Source organism: Sinohyriopsis cumingii, chromosome 7, assembly GCF_028554795.1.
Source record: "Sinohyriopsis cumingii isolate HCF-2022 chromosome 7, ASM2855479v2, whole genome shotgun sequence".
In the NCBI taxonomy this organism is placed as follows: Eukaryota; Metazoa; Mollusca; class Bivalvia; order Unionida; family Unionidae; genus Sinohyriopsis; species Sinohyriopsis cumingii.
Genome location: NC_142967.1, coordinates 105,520,516 through 105,544,213, shown reverse-complemented (window position 1 = coordinate 105,544,213; position 23,698 = coordinate 105,520,516). Strand labels below are relative to the sequence as shown.

General features: G+C 33.3%; 1 protein-coding gene across 1 annotated transcript in view; it reads right to left on the bottom strand.

The window, feature by feature from the left end:
• Positions 1 to 19,631, bottom strand: part of LOC149795876 (uncharacterized) — a 133,485-nt gene extending 113,854 nt beyond the window's left edge. Inside the window, exons 1-4 of the mRNA XM_089963875.1 lie at positions 19,600 to 19,631; positions 13,770 to 13,875; positions 7,942 to 9,012; positions 3,286 to 4,887 (exon numbers count right to left, since the gene is read on the bottom strand). Coding sequence (XP_089820001.1) covers positions 3,286 to 4,887; positions 7,942 to 9,012; positions 13,770 to 13,806 — 2,710 coding nt within the window. The 5' untranslated portion in view covers positions 13,807 to 13,875; positions 19,600 to 19,631. The remainder of the gene's footprint in view (positions 1 to 3,285; positions 4,888 to 7,941; positions 9,013 to 13,769; positions 13,876 to 19,599) is intronic.
• Positions 19,632 to 23,698: the final 4,067 nt, after the last annotated feature.

Here is a 23,698-nt window from a genome sequence, read left to right as displayed (position 1 = left end):
GACCCCATCATGATATTCAATTTTTTTTTAGAAACACAGGATATAATTTAAGGGAGGTGTAGCAACAAGTATTTTCAGGCAGTCATCACGGCAGCCATACTGGCACCATTTTCAAATAGGATAAACTAGGTATCAAATGATGTCTACTCCTGAAAACTCCATGTTGATATATCCATCCAATTGGAGAAGAACAGAGAAAATAATCGTTTTAAGATATGACTTTCCATTCAGGAGTAGCAATAACAATTTTCAAGATGACTGCTGTGGCAGATTGGCACCAGTCTCATTTGAAACCAACTGGATGTCATCAGAAATCTAGCAGAGAAAACCGAATGTTAATACAACTTTCTGTTCAATAAGAGTTGCAATAAGATTTTTAAGATGATATTGGTTGTCAGATAGATTTTATTTTTATTTGGCTAGAAATCATACAATGTCTTGGAGTGAAAATCAGGTGCTTATTATACACTCATTCTTTCAGAAAGAGAGAACAACAAGATTTTCAAGATGGCTGCTGTGCTGACCATAACTCTGATGTCAGATTGGCACCATCTTTGTTTAGCACCAACTAGACATCCTAAGTGTTTTAGTCACAACTCAATATTGATACAACCATCCATTTTGAAGGAGTAGCAATAAAAGACTTTCAAGATGACTGCTGTGATAGCCATATTGGATGTCAGATTCACTCCATTTTCATTTAGGACCAACTAGACATAACAAAAGGTCTTTTAATGAAAGCCTCATGATAATATGACCAGTCATTCCATGAAGGACAAGCAATAACACAATTTTCAAGATGATCACCTAGTGGTTATATTGGACATTTCACTCGCAACACTTTCAATTAAACCCAACTAGGTATCATAATAAATCGTTTAGTGAAAACCCCATGTTGACATGACCATTAATTCAGAAGGAGTAGCAATAACAAGATTTTCAAGATGACAACCTGGTAGCCATATTAAATGCCAGATCAGCACTACTGTCACCTAGGACCAGCTAGACATTATAAGTCTTTAGTGAAAACCAAACTTAGAAAGACATCAAAATATGTCTTTAAGTTTAACCCACTGACTGCTAGAGATTCTTTTAATTTTCACATGAAACATGAGTTGCAAACACATTTTGTCGGTTGCTTCTGAATGCAAGCACACATGTTTCAGAGAAACCTTCATTTAACCAGATGCTTAGGTGTATAAAGACTTCATTTCTGATTAGCTATTTACCCTGTGTATGTGCAAATCTCAAAGTTATTCAACCGTTTTCAAAGGCTCATATGTCCATGTGCAGTTTGGACCTTTCAATCAAAGGTCAAAATGTTTAAAATCTGGACACACACTCCAGTTACAAAATCAACAATTTTTGATCTAAAAAATCTAATATAAAGAATTATGTTTTTGTCTACTGTTATTAGGACTCTATGGTTTTAAAATAAGTAAAATATTAAGGAAGAAAAACAAACAAGTTTAGTAAACATTTTAAAACATTACTTCTCTAAGTTACATAGTGAACATTTAAGAGGTACTTACAGTATTATGAATTAATCCCAAATAATCCTAAGTTTTCTATCATAAGTCCAAAAGTATTGAGTGTTCCAAATGAATTCCAATATTGAATGTGCTTAGATACCAACAGTCTTGATGTATCACAATGATATAATCCAAAATGTCTTTGAATTAGTTCACAATATTCCCCAAAGAGTGATTTAGTGCAAAAATTTGATTAGACCTAATAATTCCAATAAATAATTAAAAAATAATTCCTCTCAAATTATTTCTGAACACAACTGAAAATAATTCCAGAGACTGATCTTAAGATAGGAATGAATAATTTTGTCTACCACTGACTTAATATATTAAAACCAAAGACACATACAATGACTAAGATGTAGGTCAAAAGTCTGCTTCCAGAACATTTTATGTTTGTAGACAAAACTAGACCTTGAACACAAATATCAGTAAACAACCTCAAAAACTTAAAACAGTAAAGTAGGCCATAACTATTATACCCTTAATCACAGACAAAAGTCAAGCACACAAAATAAATACACATAACAGCTGTATGTTTTAATGCCAGTAGAAAGTCTGTATCATTTGGTATAATTGCAGAACTACATCCTTCTCCTTGTCTGTAAAATTGTCTTGAAAATGATGTTGATGTTGTAGAGCTCAGAAGTAGGGTATAACCTCATGATGCATAAATGTGGCACACGTACTTAATGAGTATATTTTTCAGTAATTTATTAGAAATTGTCATGGAATGATAATTTTTGCAACTTACCAGTATGTGCCAATTATCAATAAAGAAATATTTGAATTTGCTCAGATGATCAAAATTATAAAATAAATTGGCTTCTTCCATACCTGCAGTGCAACCTTCTAAAATCATTGGTTATGGTATATTGTCTAGAACTATACCATGTAGTTACTGTGCAAAAAACATTTTTCTTTCAGTTACCTTCACCTTTTGACCCCAAAATCAATAGTTTTGTACCTTACTTAATGTACAAACCTTCCACAAAGTTTATTCTAGGTCTGTGATGTAGAGAACTGAAGTCATTGTGACCTGGACCTTTCACTTTCTGACCAAAAAACTGATCTACCTCTTCTGTATTCTTACGTGAAGGCCATCGATAAAGTTTGGTACAGGTCAATGATATATAACACGTGTTATTCTTTCAGTTACAGTGGTCTTGACTGTGATATTCTGATCTAAAATTGTTAAACTTCTTCCTTATGCCAAAGGTAAACTATGCACAAAGTTTGGAGACTGTCAGTTCTTGTGGGGAAACTAAATTGGGAACAGACAGATAACATAATACATTCCATCTTATGACAGGCCAATACAATTTTTAAAAATTCATTAATGAACATTTGACTTTGCTAAGTGTATGGCATGAAATAGGATAAACTGTAAAAAATTTAAAGACACAAAAGTTAAATACTTTACTTAATTTCATGAAAATACTTGTTGTAATGTTTAACCTGTGTGATAATTCAAGGAGACCTATGACTAATTACTCGACATACTTCATCTGAATTTACATTATCAGGCTTTGAAATTAGGACATTGGCAGCGAAAGTCAACTTACTTAAACTGCATACTATGGGAAATATTTTTCCCAGCAAAGGTGCTGCGGCACAATATGTCCTCTTTTTTAAAGTTCATGAGAAAGTGAATGTCCTGAAGTCTTGCTTGTTAATTAGCTACTGAAATCACAGCTATTGTCCCCAGTGAATTAGCTGAAGCCTGTGCAGCTGAAGGAAATATAATAGTACATACCAGACATTCTGCTGCTCTCTGGCTTTCCTACAGCATTTGGTCTATGTGTCATGTGTTTATGAATCTTTTCTGCAGCGCCATCTGTGTCCCTGATATCTTGCTGTTGTTGCATTTGCTGTTTTGCTGTCCTACAGATGATTTTAACTACATGACTCATTTCGTTCTCTAAGCCTTTTAGTTTGAATCCAACTCTGCTTTGTGTCTCAAATATTTCAATGCTGACACAATGTTCTTTTGCTATTTGATTAAAGTTTTCCATATGTTCCCTCAAAAGCTTTTGAAACAAATTTTTGTCTTTTACTTCAAATGATCTTGCAAGTTTCGTATCAGAGTCAGAACCATCTGAGGACAAATTGTTCTTTTCCACATCTGAATTGATGGCACTGAATTCAGATTTACAGTCTGGTTGTCCATCTCTTCCATCAGGATTCTCTGGAACACAAGTCTCAGGATGAATTTCACCTATTTCACTGCTGATAATTGTTTGTACTACAGCATCAACACCTCCAAATATGTCATCTGCAGTAGTCACAAGTAAGCCTGTAGGAGATTCTAGTAGATTGATCACAATCATTCCCTTGTGTTTCTTCTTTAGCTCTTCTATTGATTGTATTTTCTCTGATGGCAACATGGAATGGTCTTTTGACAACAGATAAAGTCTTTCTGTAATGCAACCTTTGATACTCTTATCCATACCCTTTAACTGTTCAGGATCTCTGGAAAAGAGATGTATTTCCTTTGTCAGATGATTTGGTATCCATACCACTGGAAGCTTCGGTAAGGACTTGTCAATATAGTCACACATTTCTGAAGAAGTAAAAATTTCAAACTGGTAACCTGGAGAGAAGACTTCCTCATGAACCTCTTTATGAGCAATCTTCAGGAGTTCTTCAAGATGTCCTGCAGCAGCCTTGACTTCATCCCTAGGACCCTTCAGCAGAAAGGCATTTGGGTTTTTATCCTGGAGTATCTCTGTGCTGGGAAATTTGAGGCTTATTTCCTTAAGATATTCAAATCTTGTCATCACCCATTGCCACATCAAGTCTGCAGTAACCAATTCTTTGTGACTGTTGAAAGAGTTTGTAACATCTGTTATTACCTCTGTTATTATTTGCATTACAAAGTGCTGCTGATCTTTGCAACATACAGTATATACTTTTATTGGCTTATCCTCACCAACAAATTCAATCCAGGCACAGTCCAATTCTTTTCTCTCCTTGATTCTTTCTCTGACATCCTCTTGTATTCTAGGATCAATTTCAAATGAGTCAATGGACAAGGACTCCTGAGCACATGTGTAAACACTGTGAAGCACGCCATCAACAAAGTGGTTTACATATGATTTGTTTTGAAACTGTGCATTTAAGACTTCAAATATGAAGGATTCTTTAAAATTATCATCAGCAGTTAATGACACCTTACAATGATAATTTTTTACCAAGGCATCTAGCATTTTTCTTCCAAAGCCTGTTAGCATATAGAAGTTCCACATGAGATGAAAATTCATGCTGCATGACACATGGTGTTTTGAAACATCGCTTTTAGTATTCTTTCTCTGTTTCTTGTTATACTTAATCAACAGTTTAAGGACTTGGGTATTTCCTAAAATAAAATAAAAGCAATTAATTACAATTTGTATGTAAATGACTATTTACTAATGTGTCCACTATTCTGAAATAATAGCATACTTATATATGAGTTAGTCCTTGGCACCATAATAAAATGGCATTTTGAGATTTTCATACCTTTAAATAGTTTGGGGTCTTTAATCTTTGGAAAAGTGATTGTTGGGGCAATGTGTTCAAGGTCACATCAGATGTAATGAAGTTACAACTACAGTAAAATTTTAGCAGACATTCAACACAATGATATGTAAAATATACTATTTGTCTGGAGTATCGTCACAGCAATGCAAATGGCCTGTTTAGAAGATAGACTAAAAAAATGTGCATCCAAGCTGAATTTTGTTTTTGCTATTTCATGCATTTCCCAGATATCCCCATCTTAGTATAGTCAGAGTCATCCTATCAATGCAGACTCACATTAACACCTCAAAAAGAATAGCTGTTTTACACAATCTCTATAAATTCTATAATCAGCCTCATTAAAATATTTACACTGACATCAGGGGAAAGACAAGAAACAAGGATTCCCCTGGAGACAGGGGTTCGTATACCCAAGTCAATCAGCTAAACTTTAATACCCATCTGCAAAATCAGAAAATTTGGTAGACTGACTTGAGTATATAAACCAGTCTCATCCAATAGCTCTGACAAAGGTACATGGTAGATCTATACATAAAATTTGTGAACAGAAACCATCTTTGTTCTTGCAGTCAGTAATGCATTGGACTATTTTTTTCCACTATCAAATAGGCTTTTCATAAAAGATGGACAATCAAACAGAGAAATTGTTGAAACTTGTGTTGTTTTCAATTTTTTAATTTTCTGTCACTAGATTGACCAATCAATCAATAGATAGATAGATAGATAGATACATAGATAGATAGATAGATAGGTTTAGTTGCAGTAGAAGGCTTAAAGAATTCACATAGGTTAATCACTACCAAACATGAATTTAATGGATCTAAAAACATTTTTAAAACTGCAAATGAGAACAAGATCCTGCTAGGACTACATGTACAAAGTTTGCTCAAGAAAAATTAAAATATGCCACTGCCATTGTAAAATTGTGCTTAAAAATCTGACCCTGTCTAATTTATATTGTGTGATTGACCTTTGTCCATGATTGAGGAGAGATTTTTAGCCTATCTAACTATTGTCATAGAATGCCAACCTGATGTTTGTCAAGGTAAATAAGAGGTAAACAAGATGTTTACTAAAATTTAAGTTATAGGCCTGAATTTGCTTACAAATTGTGAATTTTTCCATTAGAAATCATTAGATTTCCAGAAAATACTCTTGCATCATGGCTCAGGTGACAGTCTGTATATAAAAGAGACTAGGTAAACAATTATTCATTCTTTTTCTATATGTCTATGTGAGTTTATAATCAGAGGTTTTAGTTGCGTTCAAATTTAATTTGAGAGGAATCATTTAGAATTAAAAAGTGCCCAATGATATTTTGGACTAAAACACTACTTTTAGATTATTGTGAATTCATTCAAAGGCATTCTGTAATAAGTCATTGTGATACATCAATACTACTGGTACATCAGCACATTCATGATTACTGGAATTCATTCAGAACTTTCTGTACTTCTGGACTTGTGATAGAACATTTGGAATTATTTGAGATTTAGTTCACAATACTGTAGGTGTCTTGAATTTTCACTTTTTATTCTAGGGAAATAATTTATCGGTTGAATTTTGCTAAATGTGTTGGTTTTGCTTCTTTCTGTTACTTAGTTCAAGACCACAGATGCATAACAACCCCTACAGTGATTGGTTACCACATAAGCAAATTATGTACCAAGTTTGACAAACTGCCAACCAGTGGTTTAGAAAGAGGTACAGGCCAAAAATATTACTATTTTAACTCTTCTGACCTTGATCTTTCACCTCTGCAGTTAAGAATCAATGTGGAGGAGACTACCTAACCTATTAAGTTTGATGAAAACTGAATCCAGGAAACTTAACTTATTAAACAGAAACCAACAGACAATATTACAATGTTACCTCCAATGACTTTGTGCTTTCACGCCTTGACATCACAATCAACAGGGAGCAGGCCCTGCCCAAGTGACTCTACTAATGAAGTTGTATGAAAATTACACTATACAGACTAGACTGACTAACTGTGCCAAAATGAAAATCATATTCAGATTCAGTGACCTTGAACCTAACTACAAAATGGCTAGGATACCATGTTTATCCCTTAGATTGCATAGTGAAACATGGAAAATCACACACAAGAATGAAACATGGTCAGACATAGACCAAACCATCCATAAAAGAAGAATGATCACTGAACCTAACACCCTGATGCAACCATAGAATGTAGTTTAACATGGACTATTTAGCTAACGAAACAAAGAGTCAGGGCTGGTCAAACATGGACCAACCTACCCAATAAACATCAACAATCATGCAACACACCAAATACTTAAAAGAGGTTTCTGCCTCTACCCAAGGGTAAACCACATATAATGTTTAAGAAAAATGACCACAGAAAATAAAAGTTACACTCAAGAAACAACCTTCTTCAACTCTCCAATCGACATATTTTCTGCTGTATCTCCCACCTCATACCCATCAAGACTGCTGGTCTCAGAAAAAAACAGAAGGGGTGAGAGGTGAGAGGGATAATTATTATCCAATAACATCTTGAATAACTTGTTGAATGCACTTCCTTTAAGAAATTTCTTAGAAAAGACATAAAACTCTTTTAGATTAAAGTGTTATATATGTAATAATTCACTACCACAAAAGCCAAAGATGCAAGATGAAAACTATTCTATACATGTACAATCATCTGAAAATCATATGAAAAGTCAGTGTTTCCCTTTGCCTTCATTTGTGCATCAGAGACCCCCACATTTTAATCTGACCTCCAGATGTGACATCATTGTTTTTTGTTTTTTTTAAACTCAATCTGACCCCCAGTTGTGTCACCAAGGGGATTTGCTAATCTCAATCTTGCACCCTTAGGGGATACACCAGAAAAGTATTCCTTATATTTTGAGTATTTCATTACCTGAGGTTGTCTCAGTTGCTGCTGCAGATGATGAACTGATATTGCTGACATTTCCTTTTGATGTACTTCCTGTACAACCAAAATTTTCAACTGTGTCTATTCTTTCCATCTCACAAATCTCTTCCACCAATGTCTCTTTCTTTTTCTTGTGTGTCTTTCCTGTTTTTCCCAAGCTCGTAGATCTTCCCTTTGACTGAATTACCTCTTCCTTGCTAGATTGACTTTTGTCTTCTTTTGTTTCATCAGTATTTCCAGATATGTTATTGGTCTCTCCTCTACTAGATTCCCCACTGAATCCTTGTACAGGGTCTCCAGTTTGTGTCTGATCAATGTTTGTATCTATTTCAGCATCAAACCCCTTAACAGTATTGCCTCCAGAAGATATGGTTGCACCAGTTCTGGCCTTGCCTTCTGTCTCATCAATTGGTTTTTCCTCATTATCTTTTTCATATGTCTCACCTCTATTGATTTCAGTTCTCTTACCTGCCATTTTGTCTGTTTTTGTTACTATTCCACCCTCAGCTGCTCTCTGAGCTGTATCTACAGATGAATTTGTTATCCCTTCCATTGCAATAGATGAAGACTCTGCAATTGTATGACTGTCTAAAGACTCCTGGCACTCATTATGAGATGCATGTCTGCTGTTGGTATGTTTTTCATTTCTTTCCCCTGTACCATGCATAGATTTGGAATACTTGTGCAGTTTAATGTACTTCTTTGTTTGCATATTTTGTAGATGGAGTGAATCCAGACAACACTGCTTAAATTGATACCACACATTATCATGCATCATGCAATAAAATCCTTCAGAATATATGATTTGTGGTTTGGTGGCATATGCAAAAGGCAGAGCATAAGTTTTTCCTCCACCTATTTTAACCAGCCAAACCCCATTTCCCAGAAGATTCATTTTTTCTATTATAGGTGATTTATACATATTTTCATTCTCCTTATCTCTGGTGCTTGATTCTCTTACTGTACCATCCACTCTTTCTTCAGATGAAAGATGACTTTCAGTATCAGTTGGGTGGATAACTTCAGATGACTCCTCACAACAACATCTGGTAGGAACTGTAAAAAAAGGACAAAATTCCACAGATCTACATAGTGTATTGAGTTGCATTAATTCTACAGTGATCTATGCTTTAATTGGAATATCTTATTTTGAAACAACATTGAAATACAAAAATTTCAAGCCATACACTCTTCAATCAAATGCTTTCAATACTTTTAAAAACATTGCCTTAGACATTCTATTTTTGCCATGGCAGTGTTTGAAGCAACTATTTTTATTCTTTCATCCTGTAAAACACAATATATCAGCTCTTCAGTATCTACACGATCTCTTTAATTGACCAGAGCAGGGCAATACTTACAATCTGGATATCTACTGTTTCAAGAAAGTACAAAGGAAAGACTGCCAACACCAAAAATAGAACTCTTTAAAAGAATCTTTCAGTACTCATGTAGGGATACTATTTTTAAGGAAATCAAACATTCTCAAACTACACCTTCCTGAGTTGATTACTACTTTATGTCACAATTATAGCCCATGTGACAGATCTTACTACTCAATCTTTTAATATTTCAAAATACCTGTTCATATGACCTAACCCATTCAATGGGAAATAATTCAATTTTTCTATGAACCCACCTGACCTAACTCCTCCAATGGCAAATAATACCTATGTGAACAAGTATTTATAGATCCTATGCAATCTACACTATTAATATCTCAAAATAGAACCCATACCCATATACAAAATTTAGATATATACAATTACAACAATTTACAGTCATTTTTAAAATTTACATAAAATAATAAATATACATAACACTAGCTTGGTTTAGATTTTGCTGCTCCATGTTTATGGATGACTGCAAGTCATGTGAACTACAAGCCATGCTTTCAAGGCATTCACTCAAACACTAAAATAAAACAATTTATTTGGTCAAATTGAACTCTGATCCAAAGTTGCTTTTTGTGTGTGAATTAAGTTGATGAGTGGAACAAAACTATGTAGTCTGAGTTTCCTCTGACCCTTCCCACCCCATTTTAGATATTTTAAAAGTTAGGGGTTGGGGTCAGAGCCAAATGGCTATTGAAAAGTTGGAATTTGTTGCCACCTGGAGAAACCCAGGTTTGTGAAGCATGGAGCATGTTTCAGCGATGCTTTTGTTGGTATCACATGACTACCAAGTAGACATGTGCTCTCTGTTTGATGCATCTGGTATTCTCCAGGTTTCTGCAATGGGTTTCTGGTCATTTTTTGAATAAATATGTTGAGAATTAAGTATGCATTAGTTTTTCTTACAAACAATAATATGTGACTTTAATTTAATAATTTTGAGTGGCTTTGTACAACAACATTAGAGAGGCATTTATTGTTGATATCATGAGACAATTGGATCTCTGATGTCATGGACATGTAAGTTGTGATCATTGTTTAGTCTTGTCACTAGCCATGCATATGGCAAGTACAAGGTCAAATTTCACCAACAATCCAATTTCATCTGTCTGTCAGTAGATTTATTACAACTCTAAAGTCTTAAACTAAGTAAAAGAAAAGAGTGAAATACAACAAGATTTGAAAAATTCACCAAATAATTTTATATCCCTTGAATACAAACTGAAAATTTAAGAAACACTTTTTGCAAATTAAATCCCAAATAGTCCAAAAAGTTATTTCAACAGTCCTCATGAATAAAGTTATAATTAAATTCCAGTGCTGTTTGAAATAAGACCAGCACTGAAGGTGTTGATGTGTCTGTGTTTGAATGTACTAATGTACCAGTGGCCTGAAAAGTGATGATGTGCCTGTGCTTGAATGTACTAATGTACCAGTGGCCTGAAGTGTGATGATGTGCCTGTGTTTGAATGCAGTAATATACCAGTGGCCTTAAGTGTGATGATGTGCCTGTGTTTGAATGTACTAATGTACCAGTGGCCTGAAGTGTGATGATGCATTAACAGTCTTCCAATTAAACACAAAAATATGATCCTAGATGTCCTTGTCTGTATTCACTATAATTCAAATTATTGTTTCTGTCAAAGAATATTTTGAAGACTACTCTGTATTCCAGTGAATAATGATTGGAATAAATAATTTCATCCAAATCAAAATCTGAACATAACAATAAGACAGATTCTGCCCGAAGATGTTAAAGCTAGAAGAATAATTTTTCAGGTTAACAAGATTATAAGCTCTCTACCTGACCTAGGTCATAATTAGTATTTGTGGAAATATTATAACTTAATGCAAGTTTCCATTCTACAACATTCCAAGTTGTTTACAAGATAAACCTGTTACTAAAATTATAATAAGTATGTAGTAAACATCAGGCAGTCTAGGTATTTTTATGAGGAATACCAATGTCCTAGAGCCAGACATAAAATAAACATGTTTATCTCTAATGATAATGACCTGAATATTTAACCCACACTCCTATAGAAATATTAACTACCGGTATGTATTACTTATTGACAAAATAAATACAACACCAGTGACAGGAAAACAATGAATTTGAATTTGGACAAGGTCAAGTCTAAAAATCAGTTAAACATAATACATAACAATGAAGACAAAAAATCTAAAAAAATACAATTCAATAAGTACATAATATATGAATGACATAACAAATGGTACACTCACAATTGCTGAGAAAATAAATCATCTTCCTATTGATTTCATGCAGATATGACCCATTGTAAGGGTATTTAATTTGCTAGGCCCACTAGTAAGCAGCTACCTGATGCTGCTACCATGAGGTGGCAATGAATTCCAGATTTTCAATAGGCAATTAGCTCTGACCCTACACCCCAACATTAATGTCAAAATATCAAAACTGGGGTGGGAAAAGTCAGAGGAAAGTAAGACTAAGGATTACACCACTGTCGTGGTGCTGATTTGTGATGTCATTTATTATCAATACAGCTCCTGTACAAGTCAGAAATGCATTCATTTTTTCCACATAATTTTCCCTGAATTTATGCAAAAGATAATTAATACATAGAAGATATTGGCTGATTAGCATATGTACCAGTAAAATCTGACCTTGTACAAACTTGTCTGTCTTTGCTGGTACAAAGTACTGGCATTGTGCAACCATAGCAGAATCTCAGCTGTAGTGCATAAGACCTGCAAATTCCCATTATGATTAACTATTGCTAATCTTTACAAGGAGATGTTACATATATACATATTCAGTTTGTACTGTCTATTTATGTTTTGTGAAAAAATGCAAAACACACATAATACGTAAATGAGAAATCTTTTGAAAGGGCTTCACAGCAGTTGCCAAGTATATCATTTGTCTTTTGAGTGAATCTCTAATGCTGGAGATGAATGAGGTCTTTGCCTATGTCCTTAATAAGTGAGTATTGTTTTCCAGATTTGATTGTCATTGTGTTTCTTTTAATGATCTTTATGTTACCATTTCACAAAATGAAAATCAGGTCATCTGTTCACTGTGGTGCAGGCTTGTTATGTCCTTTGTTTATCAATTTAATCTCTTTATGTTGTCCACTGGTTTTGTCTTTTTATACCGTTTCTGGATTCATTCATTCTGTCTTTGGATTTAATTCAATGTTTTCATTTTCCCTGATCAAATCTACTAATTCATACACATGATGAGTATTATCATAGTTAACTGTGCAGTTCTTATGCTATACCTGAAGTGAGTCTGAACTTTATGAACATGTCAGGCTAAGTTATGGATTGGATAAATAAATATTACATGGCATACTTTGCAATTCATATGCAAGCCTATATGTACACATGATCTTCACATAAAATTGTAGTTGCAGGTATTTTCTGTTCTTAAACCAGCTGCATTTTGACCTTAATCTTGCACAAACCAGTTCCGTGAGTCTACCAGTCTTGTGAGACTGCTTTCTATTGGGGGAAGGGTTGTCTCACAAAACAGGTCTTACTGAAATTCCAAAAGCAATACTGCCTAAAAGTTGTATTGCCATTGCACTGATATCATATTTCTCCCACTGGTATATTTAAATATCTCATCATGATATATATAATAACATGGTGCATAGTATCACTGGATGAATTGCAATATTATACTGTCAAAAGCAAAATTAAGAGTGCCATCAATCAAGGGCCATAAGTATTCTAAATGATAATGAAATTAAACTCAATGTAAAGCTGTATACCAAACTTGGTTTAATCACAATAAAGCTTAATAAAATTATGCTGCAGAAACCAAAGTTAAAAGGACGTGCATTCAGGGGGCTTAACTCTTCCAATGATGTAATGTAATGCGAGGGATCAAAATCATACAAAGTCTATATCAAGAAATTTGTAAAATACAGAACAAGACTGGTGTTTGCAAAACATGCATGCCCCAAATCCAGGCATGCAAACATAAAACTCCAAAACATTTTGAAATTTTTTAAAAAATTGTAAAATTGTAAGAAAACCCTTTAAGATCATCTGCATATGAGAACAAACATACATACTAAACTTCATTCATTTTATATTACAGGTAAGTATAATTATGTGCTTTCTTTGTAATTATTCCTTAATAACCCATAACTAAAATATTCCATTTTTTGTCATCTGATTTGATCATTTCCCCATTACAATGATGTTTATTTACAACACCTAAGGTCACCTATGGTGACCAGATTAATAGATAATGGTTGCTTAAATTTTTAAATGGCCAATAAAACTCAAAAGCACTTGGAGTACTGGTAAGGCAGATAAAAGCCAATTATTTTTTTCTTCTCAAACCTAAATTTAAAATCACCACAAAGTGCTGAAAGTGTTTTGTTGCAACAATAAACTTCTTGAGCTCAAAAGTCCCATTCTTACCTTCACCAGTGTTAGAACCTGCTCCACTATCTGCCATGGTAAAGCTTCTATCCTCTACCTTATCTTCACTAAGCAACTTCTATTACCTTCATTTGGACCAGTATATCTGCAATATAGATTAAAAGCTACCAGTTACAGGTAAAGTATTCACAACTTCCTGTATTTTCATACACTATGATTGAAAGTTATTGAATTTACTGGAAACCATATTGCATATGACAAAAGGATAAAACAATCTTCCATAATCAACCTTAATATACCACATATACATTATATGAAATTATACAAAATAAAAAGTTCACTGAAAATATACTGAAGTCAATACGAGATTATCCAACAAAGGACTGAGTACTGCACCTTGCTGACACTTGCTAAAACAACATATCCTCTGCCACATTGTGAACATTCACATTACTAACCCTTACCACTTTCTATTTTGGAAACAATATATCACACCTACCAGTTACCTTTGACATGTCAATAATCTAAGATATATACTTAAAAAATCCATGAGAAATTCATGTGTAGTAACTATTCGATGTGGAAGGTGCTTGGGGATGAGTAATAAAAGTTCTATAAGCTACGATGTATTTTCCAAGATTCACCAAAATATGATTGAAAGCTATACAAATGTTTAAACAGGTTGATTCATATGCATATAATACTATACTTATATGAAAATAAATTTTATTAAATGATGATATAATAAACTACATGTTATAAATTTTAATTGCCATATAAGATTAGTTAATAAAAGGTAAGTTCATATATAACATCATTATGTTATCCTATATAGGTGACTGTAAAAATTATACTGAATGGTAATAACAATAATTATATTCTTAGAATTTGTAATATCTTGTAAACTCATTTTCATTACATACCCATTTAATTTTACATGCCTGATCTCATATTCAATCGAAAAGCACTCACTTGATATTACTAACAAATACATCTTGACCTGACAGTATTAAAACATTCATAGGCCATAACATATTTTGTTCTTTCCACCAACAAAGAATAAATCATGCATGCAGTTCTGTGTATGAATCATGCCAACTGTACTGCCTACTGTACTCCTGAATAAAGTTATTTATCTGAGTTAGAAAACATTTCATTTACAATAAAACTTACATTATAATTATAGTAATAATATATTTATTTATAAAACATCAAACATGTACTGATCAATTGTGGTATAGAATAGATGTTTCCTTATCGAAATGCAAGCTATCCAAAATATCTGGTGGATTTATATGATGGAGAACTAATATTAAAGTGCTAAATAAGAAAAGTCCAATGACTATAAGAAACAATAACAATAAAAGTAACTGATCTTCCACTGACCAAAAAAAAATCCAAAAATTCAAGATAAGAGCATTTCTTCTTTATAACTGCAAAGTGCTGAAACCATCTCTGATATTTCTCCAGTGATAAGATTTTCAAATTAACCACTGTGGGATCCATCCTCGGTTGAACATTGGCTTCATCTTCATTTAGGACCAATTAGACATTATTAAAAGTCTTTTAACAAAAACCCCATGTTGCTGTGACCATCCATTCAGTAAGACTTAAGGATAACAAGATCTTCAACATGGCTGCTGTAGCGGCCATACTGAATGTCTAAGCAGTACAATTTCATGCATGACCAACCTTGGTATGAACAATGTGTGTGTAATGTTTCATGGGAATTCTCCAAGTACAGTAGTTTATGTATAGTGCTAATGGATGGACAGACAGTGGACAAAGGACATTTGTTAAGTCTGGTCTATGATCAGTACAGCTAAAACTACTCATCATAAAACTAATCAGCAACCTTGTTTGGCTGAAACTTCACTGCCAATTATGTTGAAATCAAGCAAGAAATGTTAACACAAGCATGTACACAAGCCCATGGGTTGTCTGATAAATCAAATTCCCAAATCAGTGTTGATACTGAAGAACAATTTGTTCATACGATGTCACCATGTCATTAAAATGTACAACCGTTTGCATACAAATCTGTCTGCAACATATCTGTATTCAGTTTATATAATTGCCAGTATTTCTCATCTGTCTTGAGTTGCCATTGGTTAAAGGATTGTTTTGGCATGCATATAATTATTAGCAGCTCAAATCCTGTGTTTGACAACAAGTATATCCATGTTGAATAGTACAACCCTAAGCGCTATGGTCATAGAATTTACTGATAAATATATCTAAACTGTATTCAGGTGTGCTCCAGAAAGATTGGCATGCAGCAAAATTGCACATTTTAAGCATAACACCCACATACTTTCAATCAGTATCAGCACAGATCTGAAGTCTTATTTAACAAATTAGTTCATGGGTTGCTTTTACTTAGCTGACCAAAGATATAGTATGATGTTCATTTAATTTGTATTATTTGTTGGCTTTTTTCTCCATGATTATATGAAATGTATATTTTGTAATTTACCTTTGTCCAAAATCAAGTTCGTGGTGTACGTGACTAGTGCCATTCATTTTATAAACAACATAATACATAGCTAATGTATCTCTGTGAGAATAAGTTAAATATTATGATCATTATCTTAATCTGGGTCAAATACATTGGTATTCCCCCTGGACAAACCTGGTGTACCTGATGTTTGCCATGCTCTTTATTATAATTTCAGTAATAGACCTCATTCTGTTGACACATCACATTTCAAACCTCTGGGACAGTAGCACATTGGATAAAACAGGCACGTCACATGTTCATTATTGGAACTTCTTTGAAATACCACTGGAACTCTACTAAATTGGTCATGTGATACAACTTTTTGGGCTAACTGGGATTTGATTCACATGACTGTATTCAAGGGAAATAAATTATTTCCTGAATTTTACAAGAGAGTCTTAATAATAGTCCAAATGAAACTTGTACAAGCTTAACAGTGAATTCAAATTAAAGCAAACAGAAATGTTAATTTTACAGTGTTTACAAACCACTAGGATGTCATTTTAGTTGTTTTAAGTGCACTTCACTCTAACTACCAGTACATCACCCTATTCTGATTATGGCTGTGTTAGAAGACACTTTGCTGACATATCTGAGTCTAGTATTGACAATGTAATACTGAAAAATTACATATCTGAGTCCAGTATTAACAATGTAATACTGAAAAATTACATATCTGAGTGATCTGAGAATCATGTTGGGTTCTGTGATTTACCTTTTTACTAACAATTAGTATTCAAATCAAGAAGTCAAAGGTGCTAAGTTTTATGCAAGTTCTCTCAGCTACCCCTTTATCTTTTGGCATCCACTGCAGTAGCACTGTGATGTTCATCTCTATCAATCAGGGGAGGACTAATGTTCTCATGTTTACTTCAAACTCTCCAATAGCTGAAAGACACTGGGAGTACGCCTATCCTTTCACACACATGATGGAGAAGGGGTATATTCAAGAGAAATAGGCACAAAGTATTTTAATATATCTGTCCATTTTGGGGTTTAATCACCGTGTAATGTTTCGCATCATTTTTAGTGATTACTGACCAGATTTCATGCAAAAATAAAAATAATCAATAAGCCCAGAGAAAACAATATGTTTGATTCTGTTAAAACTACCATGCTTATTAATATTGTAATAACTGACCCTATAACATTTGTACCACCTATGCAAAAAAGGTAAAAACCAACCGTGCCATATTTTTCACATCACTGATAACTTTAATTTAGAACTGTAACATGAACTAACCAGAGCTGGATAAAAAAGTAATAAAAAAGGAAATCAGTATAGACCTTCCTACCCTATTATTTTTATATCATTACTGGAGCCACACATATTTTCTATTTTTACCTAAAAATCAGATTTCTGCCATTAATTTGCAAAAGACTTTTAAATTTCACATTTAAAGGCAATTTAAAAAGGTCACTTGCCTAATGCTGATAGAGTGATTGTAATCAGACATTGTATATACATCCCATGATGAATTAACAGTATGATTTGCCCACTTTTTAACACCTTGCTATTAGTACCCAGTAATCATAAACTAAGATCATTATTTATGGCTAAATACTTAGCGTCTAATGTAAAATCATAAAATGCACTGTATTAATTTTTTCCCAACTTATCCATTAGAATTTGACTTTTCAAAACTTATTTAACAACTCTAAGGTCACAGAGCTAAATTATGTTCATACATTAAATAAATTAAAAGATTGGTGTAAAAGTGCTATATGATAGCTGCTCAAGTCAAATTTTCATTGTGACCAAAGGTTTTCTGCACATAATTTAATCAAAACCCTGTATGGCACAAAACTTAGCAAATCGAATTTTAATGTGATCAGTTATGCAACAATCTGATGATGAATGAAATATGAATGAGCCTAACTTTATTACAGACATATATATGAATATGAATCTAATAGGGTTGAAAACATAGAAATAGAAATGTCAGCAAACCGAGTCAAATTATACCATGGCTGTCCTGTGATGGGGTGGGTGTAAACATAGAAAGTATATTAGATATGATATCCATAGACATTATCATGTTCATATTTCACTCTCTTGTCATACCTAAAACTGCAGATTATAACCAGAAATGCATTGCTCTAAGGCTGGAAAAAGTCTTAACAAATGAAATTTGAAATATTTTCCCTAGTGTACATGCAAAACATCAACTTGTCACATTTTTTATATTTATCAAAACAGTAGAGTCTGAGCAAATGAATGCACAAGGTATGTGACCTTATTAGTTTGTCATCTATGATTATATAGACCACGGATCAATTAAGCAATTAAGGAGAGAACATCTCCTTCTCTTTGCAGAAGGAATCAGTCAATAGGGCTGCTAATTAATGGGCATTCATGTTTACACTGGGTTTATAAAGAAGTGCCTGGTACTGTATCGGAGTCCTAAACTTCATGGGAGTGGCAAATACAAAATATTTTTTATACCTTGCATCTTGTGCGTGTAGCTTTGGGTCATGGACCACAGACGAATATTCCCACCACCCACTCACCCAAGGGTATCCTCTACTTTTCTTTTTGTTTTAATAAACTTTAAAAGTCAGTGTTACACCTTGTGCAATCCCTGGGGACTTTACATAAAACCATGCCAGTGTACTTCTGTATTTAACAAATCATTGCATGTTGATCCATCTAACGAAACAAATGTCCTCTTGGCATCTCAATCAAGATACAATACTGAAAATTAATATCAAAGTGTCTTAAATCTAAGACACAGTGTATGTCCGCTTCCACAGCATTAAAAGTGAACATTGAAATGGCGACTTGATTATAGACACTATCCCATAATTCCACAACCTGCATTCCATCATTTCTTCCGTCATGCAGAGTTTCCAAATTAATGCTGCTTTAGCCATGCAACAGTTGTGTTATTTTCCTTTTTTCAGTTTTCAATCTTTCCGTCTTTTAAGTATTTTAAAGACAAGATGGAACCCATTTATTTAAAATAAAAAAGGTCAAACAATTCTTCCCTTGATCGTTGATATCGAAAGTACACGTTACATGAAAATTACACTTAATTAAAGAGTATTTTGTATTGTATTTACTAGATAACAGAATTTATTAAACCTCCTTATCGGCTCTGTTTCAAATAAATATGTTAACTTTATTTTCTCTGTGAGGAGACCGACAAGATTTCGAATATAGTGAGTTGTCCCACTGGACAAGGTCTCGCCATCGTCAGTCCCCTTAAACAACTGTATTCCTCATTAATCCAGGTTGACTTCAAAACGTGTTGCTGCCTTCCAGATAAAATGAATTTTAACTTATTCTTGCTCAAAAGCAACAGTTCAACATTATTTGCATTTGTCACAGTTACTTAATAAATACTGTCTTATTTCTAAGCCTTTTACCGTCTAAAGCGAAAGTTAAACCCCAATCCACGTGTGTACTACTAAAGTTGTATGTCGTGCACGTATCCGTACCAAAAATCCTCCTTCCCTAAACACGTTATCTTAGATAAATCTGGTAATGAATCACACAATAAATACTATATTTGTTAAGATTGCCATTAAAATCTAATGTTAAAGAAAAGATATGTCTTTTTATTTATTTTTCCCTTATTTATCTGGAACAATGTGTTTTCTGGCTAACTAATAAAAATGTAACCCAAACGACAAAAACTTAGAACTGCTGTATTGGATAAGGATATCTAGCTTCATTTTATCATAAATATTTGAAGAAAATTTCACGTTCTTAAGGTGTGTTTTTTTTACAAATTAGTGAGGGAATTAAACAAAGGTGATAACGTACGTGTAATATATATTGCTCTACGCACTCAATGTTGAGGTTGGAGTACAGAAATGCTCATTTTACTGCCCGCCAAACAAGTAAGAGTTCTTTTGAGACTAGGCTTGTCTGTATATTTTGTGTGTGGAAAACAATGAAATTCTAGTGTCCACAATTTTGAAGCCATCGTTTTCAGAGATGTTTTGAGGTTTTCGTTTTGTTACTGCTAAAATTGACTGCAATTATAATTTTGGTTGGATGAAGTTTAAATAGTTCCATCAATGAACGGACAAATCTCAAATCGTATTGGTAGAAAGCGATATATAGTTTCGTACTAATATCTAAATCTACGAAGATCCTTCAAATTCATTCAGTATAGCTACAAAGCTGAGTACAAATCTCACTCTGTTCTCGTGACAGGTCATTCCCAGACCAAGTGCTTCAACAAATACTTACCTCCTGGGTATGCATGCTCTTCTCACACTGTTTACCGCATAAAACAACTCTGGGATAAAATATGTTCCAAAGTTGCCAGGTACCTGTGTCTTGTACTTCTCATCGGTGACATCAACTTACCGTCAGATTAAGCTGCTGAAGTGTTGCAGACACTGAATGCACATGCTGACAATGTTCAAAAGCAGAATACAAAATGTACGATTTTCTTAATTGGCATTGTTTTATTCATATGCAAGAATGAAAGAAAAACAATCAAAAAAGGTACATAATCAGTATTTCATTGACTTATTTGCATCAACAGGAAATTTCTTTTATTTTCAATTGTTTTCAAAACTTATTTGATAGGGCTAGAATAACTGTTAGAATCATCATTGTAGTTACTCTTCTACGATTTTAAAATTAGATATAAAAGAAAATTATGTGAAGAAACCAATAAAAGAATTATAATTATTTTTGCAATTATCTTTGATTTATTTTTTGTTTTTGATCATTAACGTGTGATGAAAATGTCGGACTTAGAAATTCGTGAAATTCTGACAAAATAATTGTACTGTTAGTTGAGAATAACATACTAATCATGAAAAAATATTGTAAATCTTTTTATTAAGACTCTTTATCACAAAGAAATGTACCTTTTAAAATAATGATTTACGATCTTAAAAATTTTGAAGACTATGGAATATTTGGATCAGTATAATCTCCGCTAATTGGTTAAGTTAGGTTATTTGTCATAAAATGATTAAATTAAGGGATTATAATAATTGATTTAGAGATAACATTGTAGTACATAATATCTATTAGAATCAACATCATGTATTCGACCAAAGAGCTTGTTCTTGCGGCATAATTTCAAATCATTTTATTAAAATCAAACGATTTTGTTTAAATGTAAGACAACTAATATTTCCATCTTATGCATGAGTATGCTATTTCTAAAACGGTAGAAATGAAGTTTCAATGCAAATAACGTAATTAGTTGAATCATTTGTTTCTTTTAGAGCTGTCATCTTCATATCTGGTATTTCACGAAGGGCTCAGTCAACAGTCCCCATAGGGAGCAAGCATCTTTATACAGATAGTAAATGCCAAAGAAATATTTATCAAATGACTAAATTAGGATTGTCACAGAGCAATGCCGCATAATCGATTTCTTCAGAGATGGGCATCTACAGCACCATTTACACATTATGGAATAGACGATCATCTTAGTTTCAAGGCAGATCACTCGTTGTCGACAGAATAATCCACTGTGTGAAAATATCCTATTCCTTTTTAACCACAATTTGTAGACTAACAACACCTTTTTGAAAAGAGACACTTAAGCACAACCTGTACCAATCAATATCGGAGTATTGAACCGTAATTTAGTTACACAAATTTGGCCAGCTTCAACTCCAGTAACAAAAGTTCAGCAGTTCGTACCTGCATTTGACGCAACTGTTATGTATATTTCTTTTAATTTATATCTGATTTAATTGTTTGTAAGTTCTTGTTTCTTCTTCATTTTTACAGAGCTTTTCCAGAGTAATAAATTATTTGTTATATTTTTCAAAGCTTGTTGTTTCAATCTTTCTTGTGTTACTGTATATTCGAGCCTAAACCCGTAACATAAGAAACTGGGGGCTCGTCCGGGAGTTTGAATTTTGGCTAGAATATTTCGGAAAACTTTGTTTTATGAAATTTGAATTCTCTTAGTTTTTGAAATAGTAAGTAAAATCGACAAGCTTTTTCTAAAATGTCATCAAAAGTGGAAACCTTTCTTTCAAATCCTACCCAGGAACAATCAGATTTTTGAAAAAAAAAGATGAATTGATTCAATCGGCCAGAAAATATGATCTTTCTGAAGGAAAAGCCTTCCTCAACGAAACAAGAAATATAAATATTTTGGTTCAGTATTTGGTAGAAAAGAATGTTTTCAATAAAAGTGCTTTGGTTTCGATCATTAAGTCTGTATTAGACACTGACATAAAAGCAAAGGAATTAGAATTAAAATACAAGATAGAATTGGAGTTAAGGAAGCTAGAACTTCAGAAAGAAGAAAGCGAGAGAGACATAAATGCACTTACAAGAAAAACGGATGCATTTACAAGCAGAAGAAAAAGGGAAAGAAAGACAAACGCAGTTACAAAAAAAAAACAAATGCAGTTATAATATGAGAAATAAAGGAGAGAGAGACAGGAAAGAGAAAAAAACACAAATGTAAATGCAGTTAGATAAGGAAGAACGAGAGAGAGAGAGAGAGAGAGAGAGAGAGAGATGCAAATTAAAATAGAGAAGGAAGAGAGGAAATATCAATTTAGAATTAAAGAAATGGAGCTGTATGTGAAAAGCACATTAATACTTCAAATACAAATTTAAGTTTTGATCTTACAAAGAACATTAGGTTAGTGCCCTCGTTTAGAGAAGAAGATGTAGACAAATATTTTCCTTAGTTTGAAACAGTTGCTGAAAATTTGAAATGGCCAAGGGAGCATTGTACTCATTTATTATAATGTGTACTCACTGGTAAGGCTAGTGATATTTACCGTTCACTGTCAGTTCAGCAAAGTGGTGTCTATGATACGATTAAGGAATGCATCTTAAATGGGTTATGAGTTAGTTCCTGAAGCTTATCGGCATAAATTCAGAAACTATAAAAAAGTAGCGGGAAAAAACTCATATCGAATTTGATAGAGAAAAAGAGCAGTTATTTGATAAATGGTGCTTTGCCACGAAAGTTAAACAAGATTTTGAAAATCCCAAACTTGTATTACTTGAAGATTTTAAACTAGATAAGACCGAAACCTTGGAAAATGCTGCTCGTGCTGCTGATGAGTATTCTTTAACTCATCAAGTTCCTTTTGTAAATAATACTTATACTCATCAGTGTTCTGACAAAAAAGTATTTCTTCCTAATACAAGCCCTTCTAAAACTCAAAAGGCACAACTTCTAAAAATCAAGCTTCTGATAATCTTGATTCAAGATCCTTGTCTCTTCCTACGTGTACCTATTGCAATAAAAAAGAACACGTTATTCCTGATTGCTACAAATTGAAAAATAAGCATCAGAATCAAGACAGATCTATTCCAAATGTTCTTATTTCTAAGAGGTCAAGGTCACGGTGATGTGTTGAAAGCAATACATTTGTTAGGTCCAATAAACCCCAGTCTGATTTTATTATGGAGAATTATGAACCATTCATATGGAAAGGTTCTATATCACTCTTGGCTGATTCGACCAACCATATCCCTATTAAAATTTTAAGGGACACATGAGCTTCTCAGAGT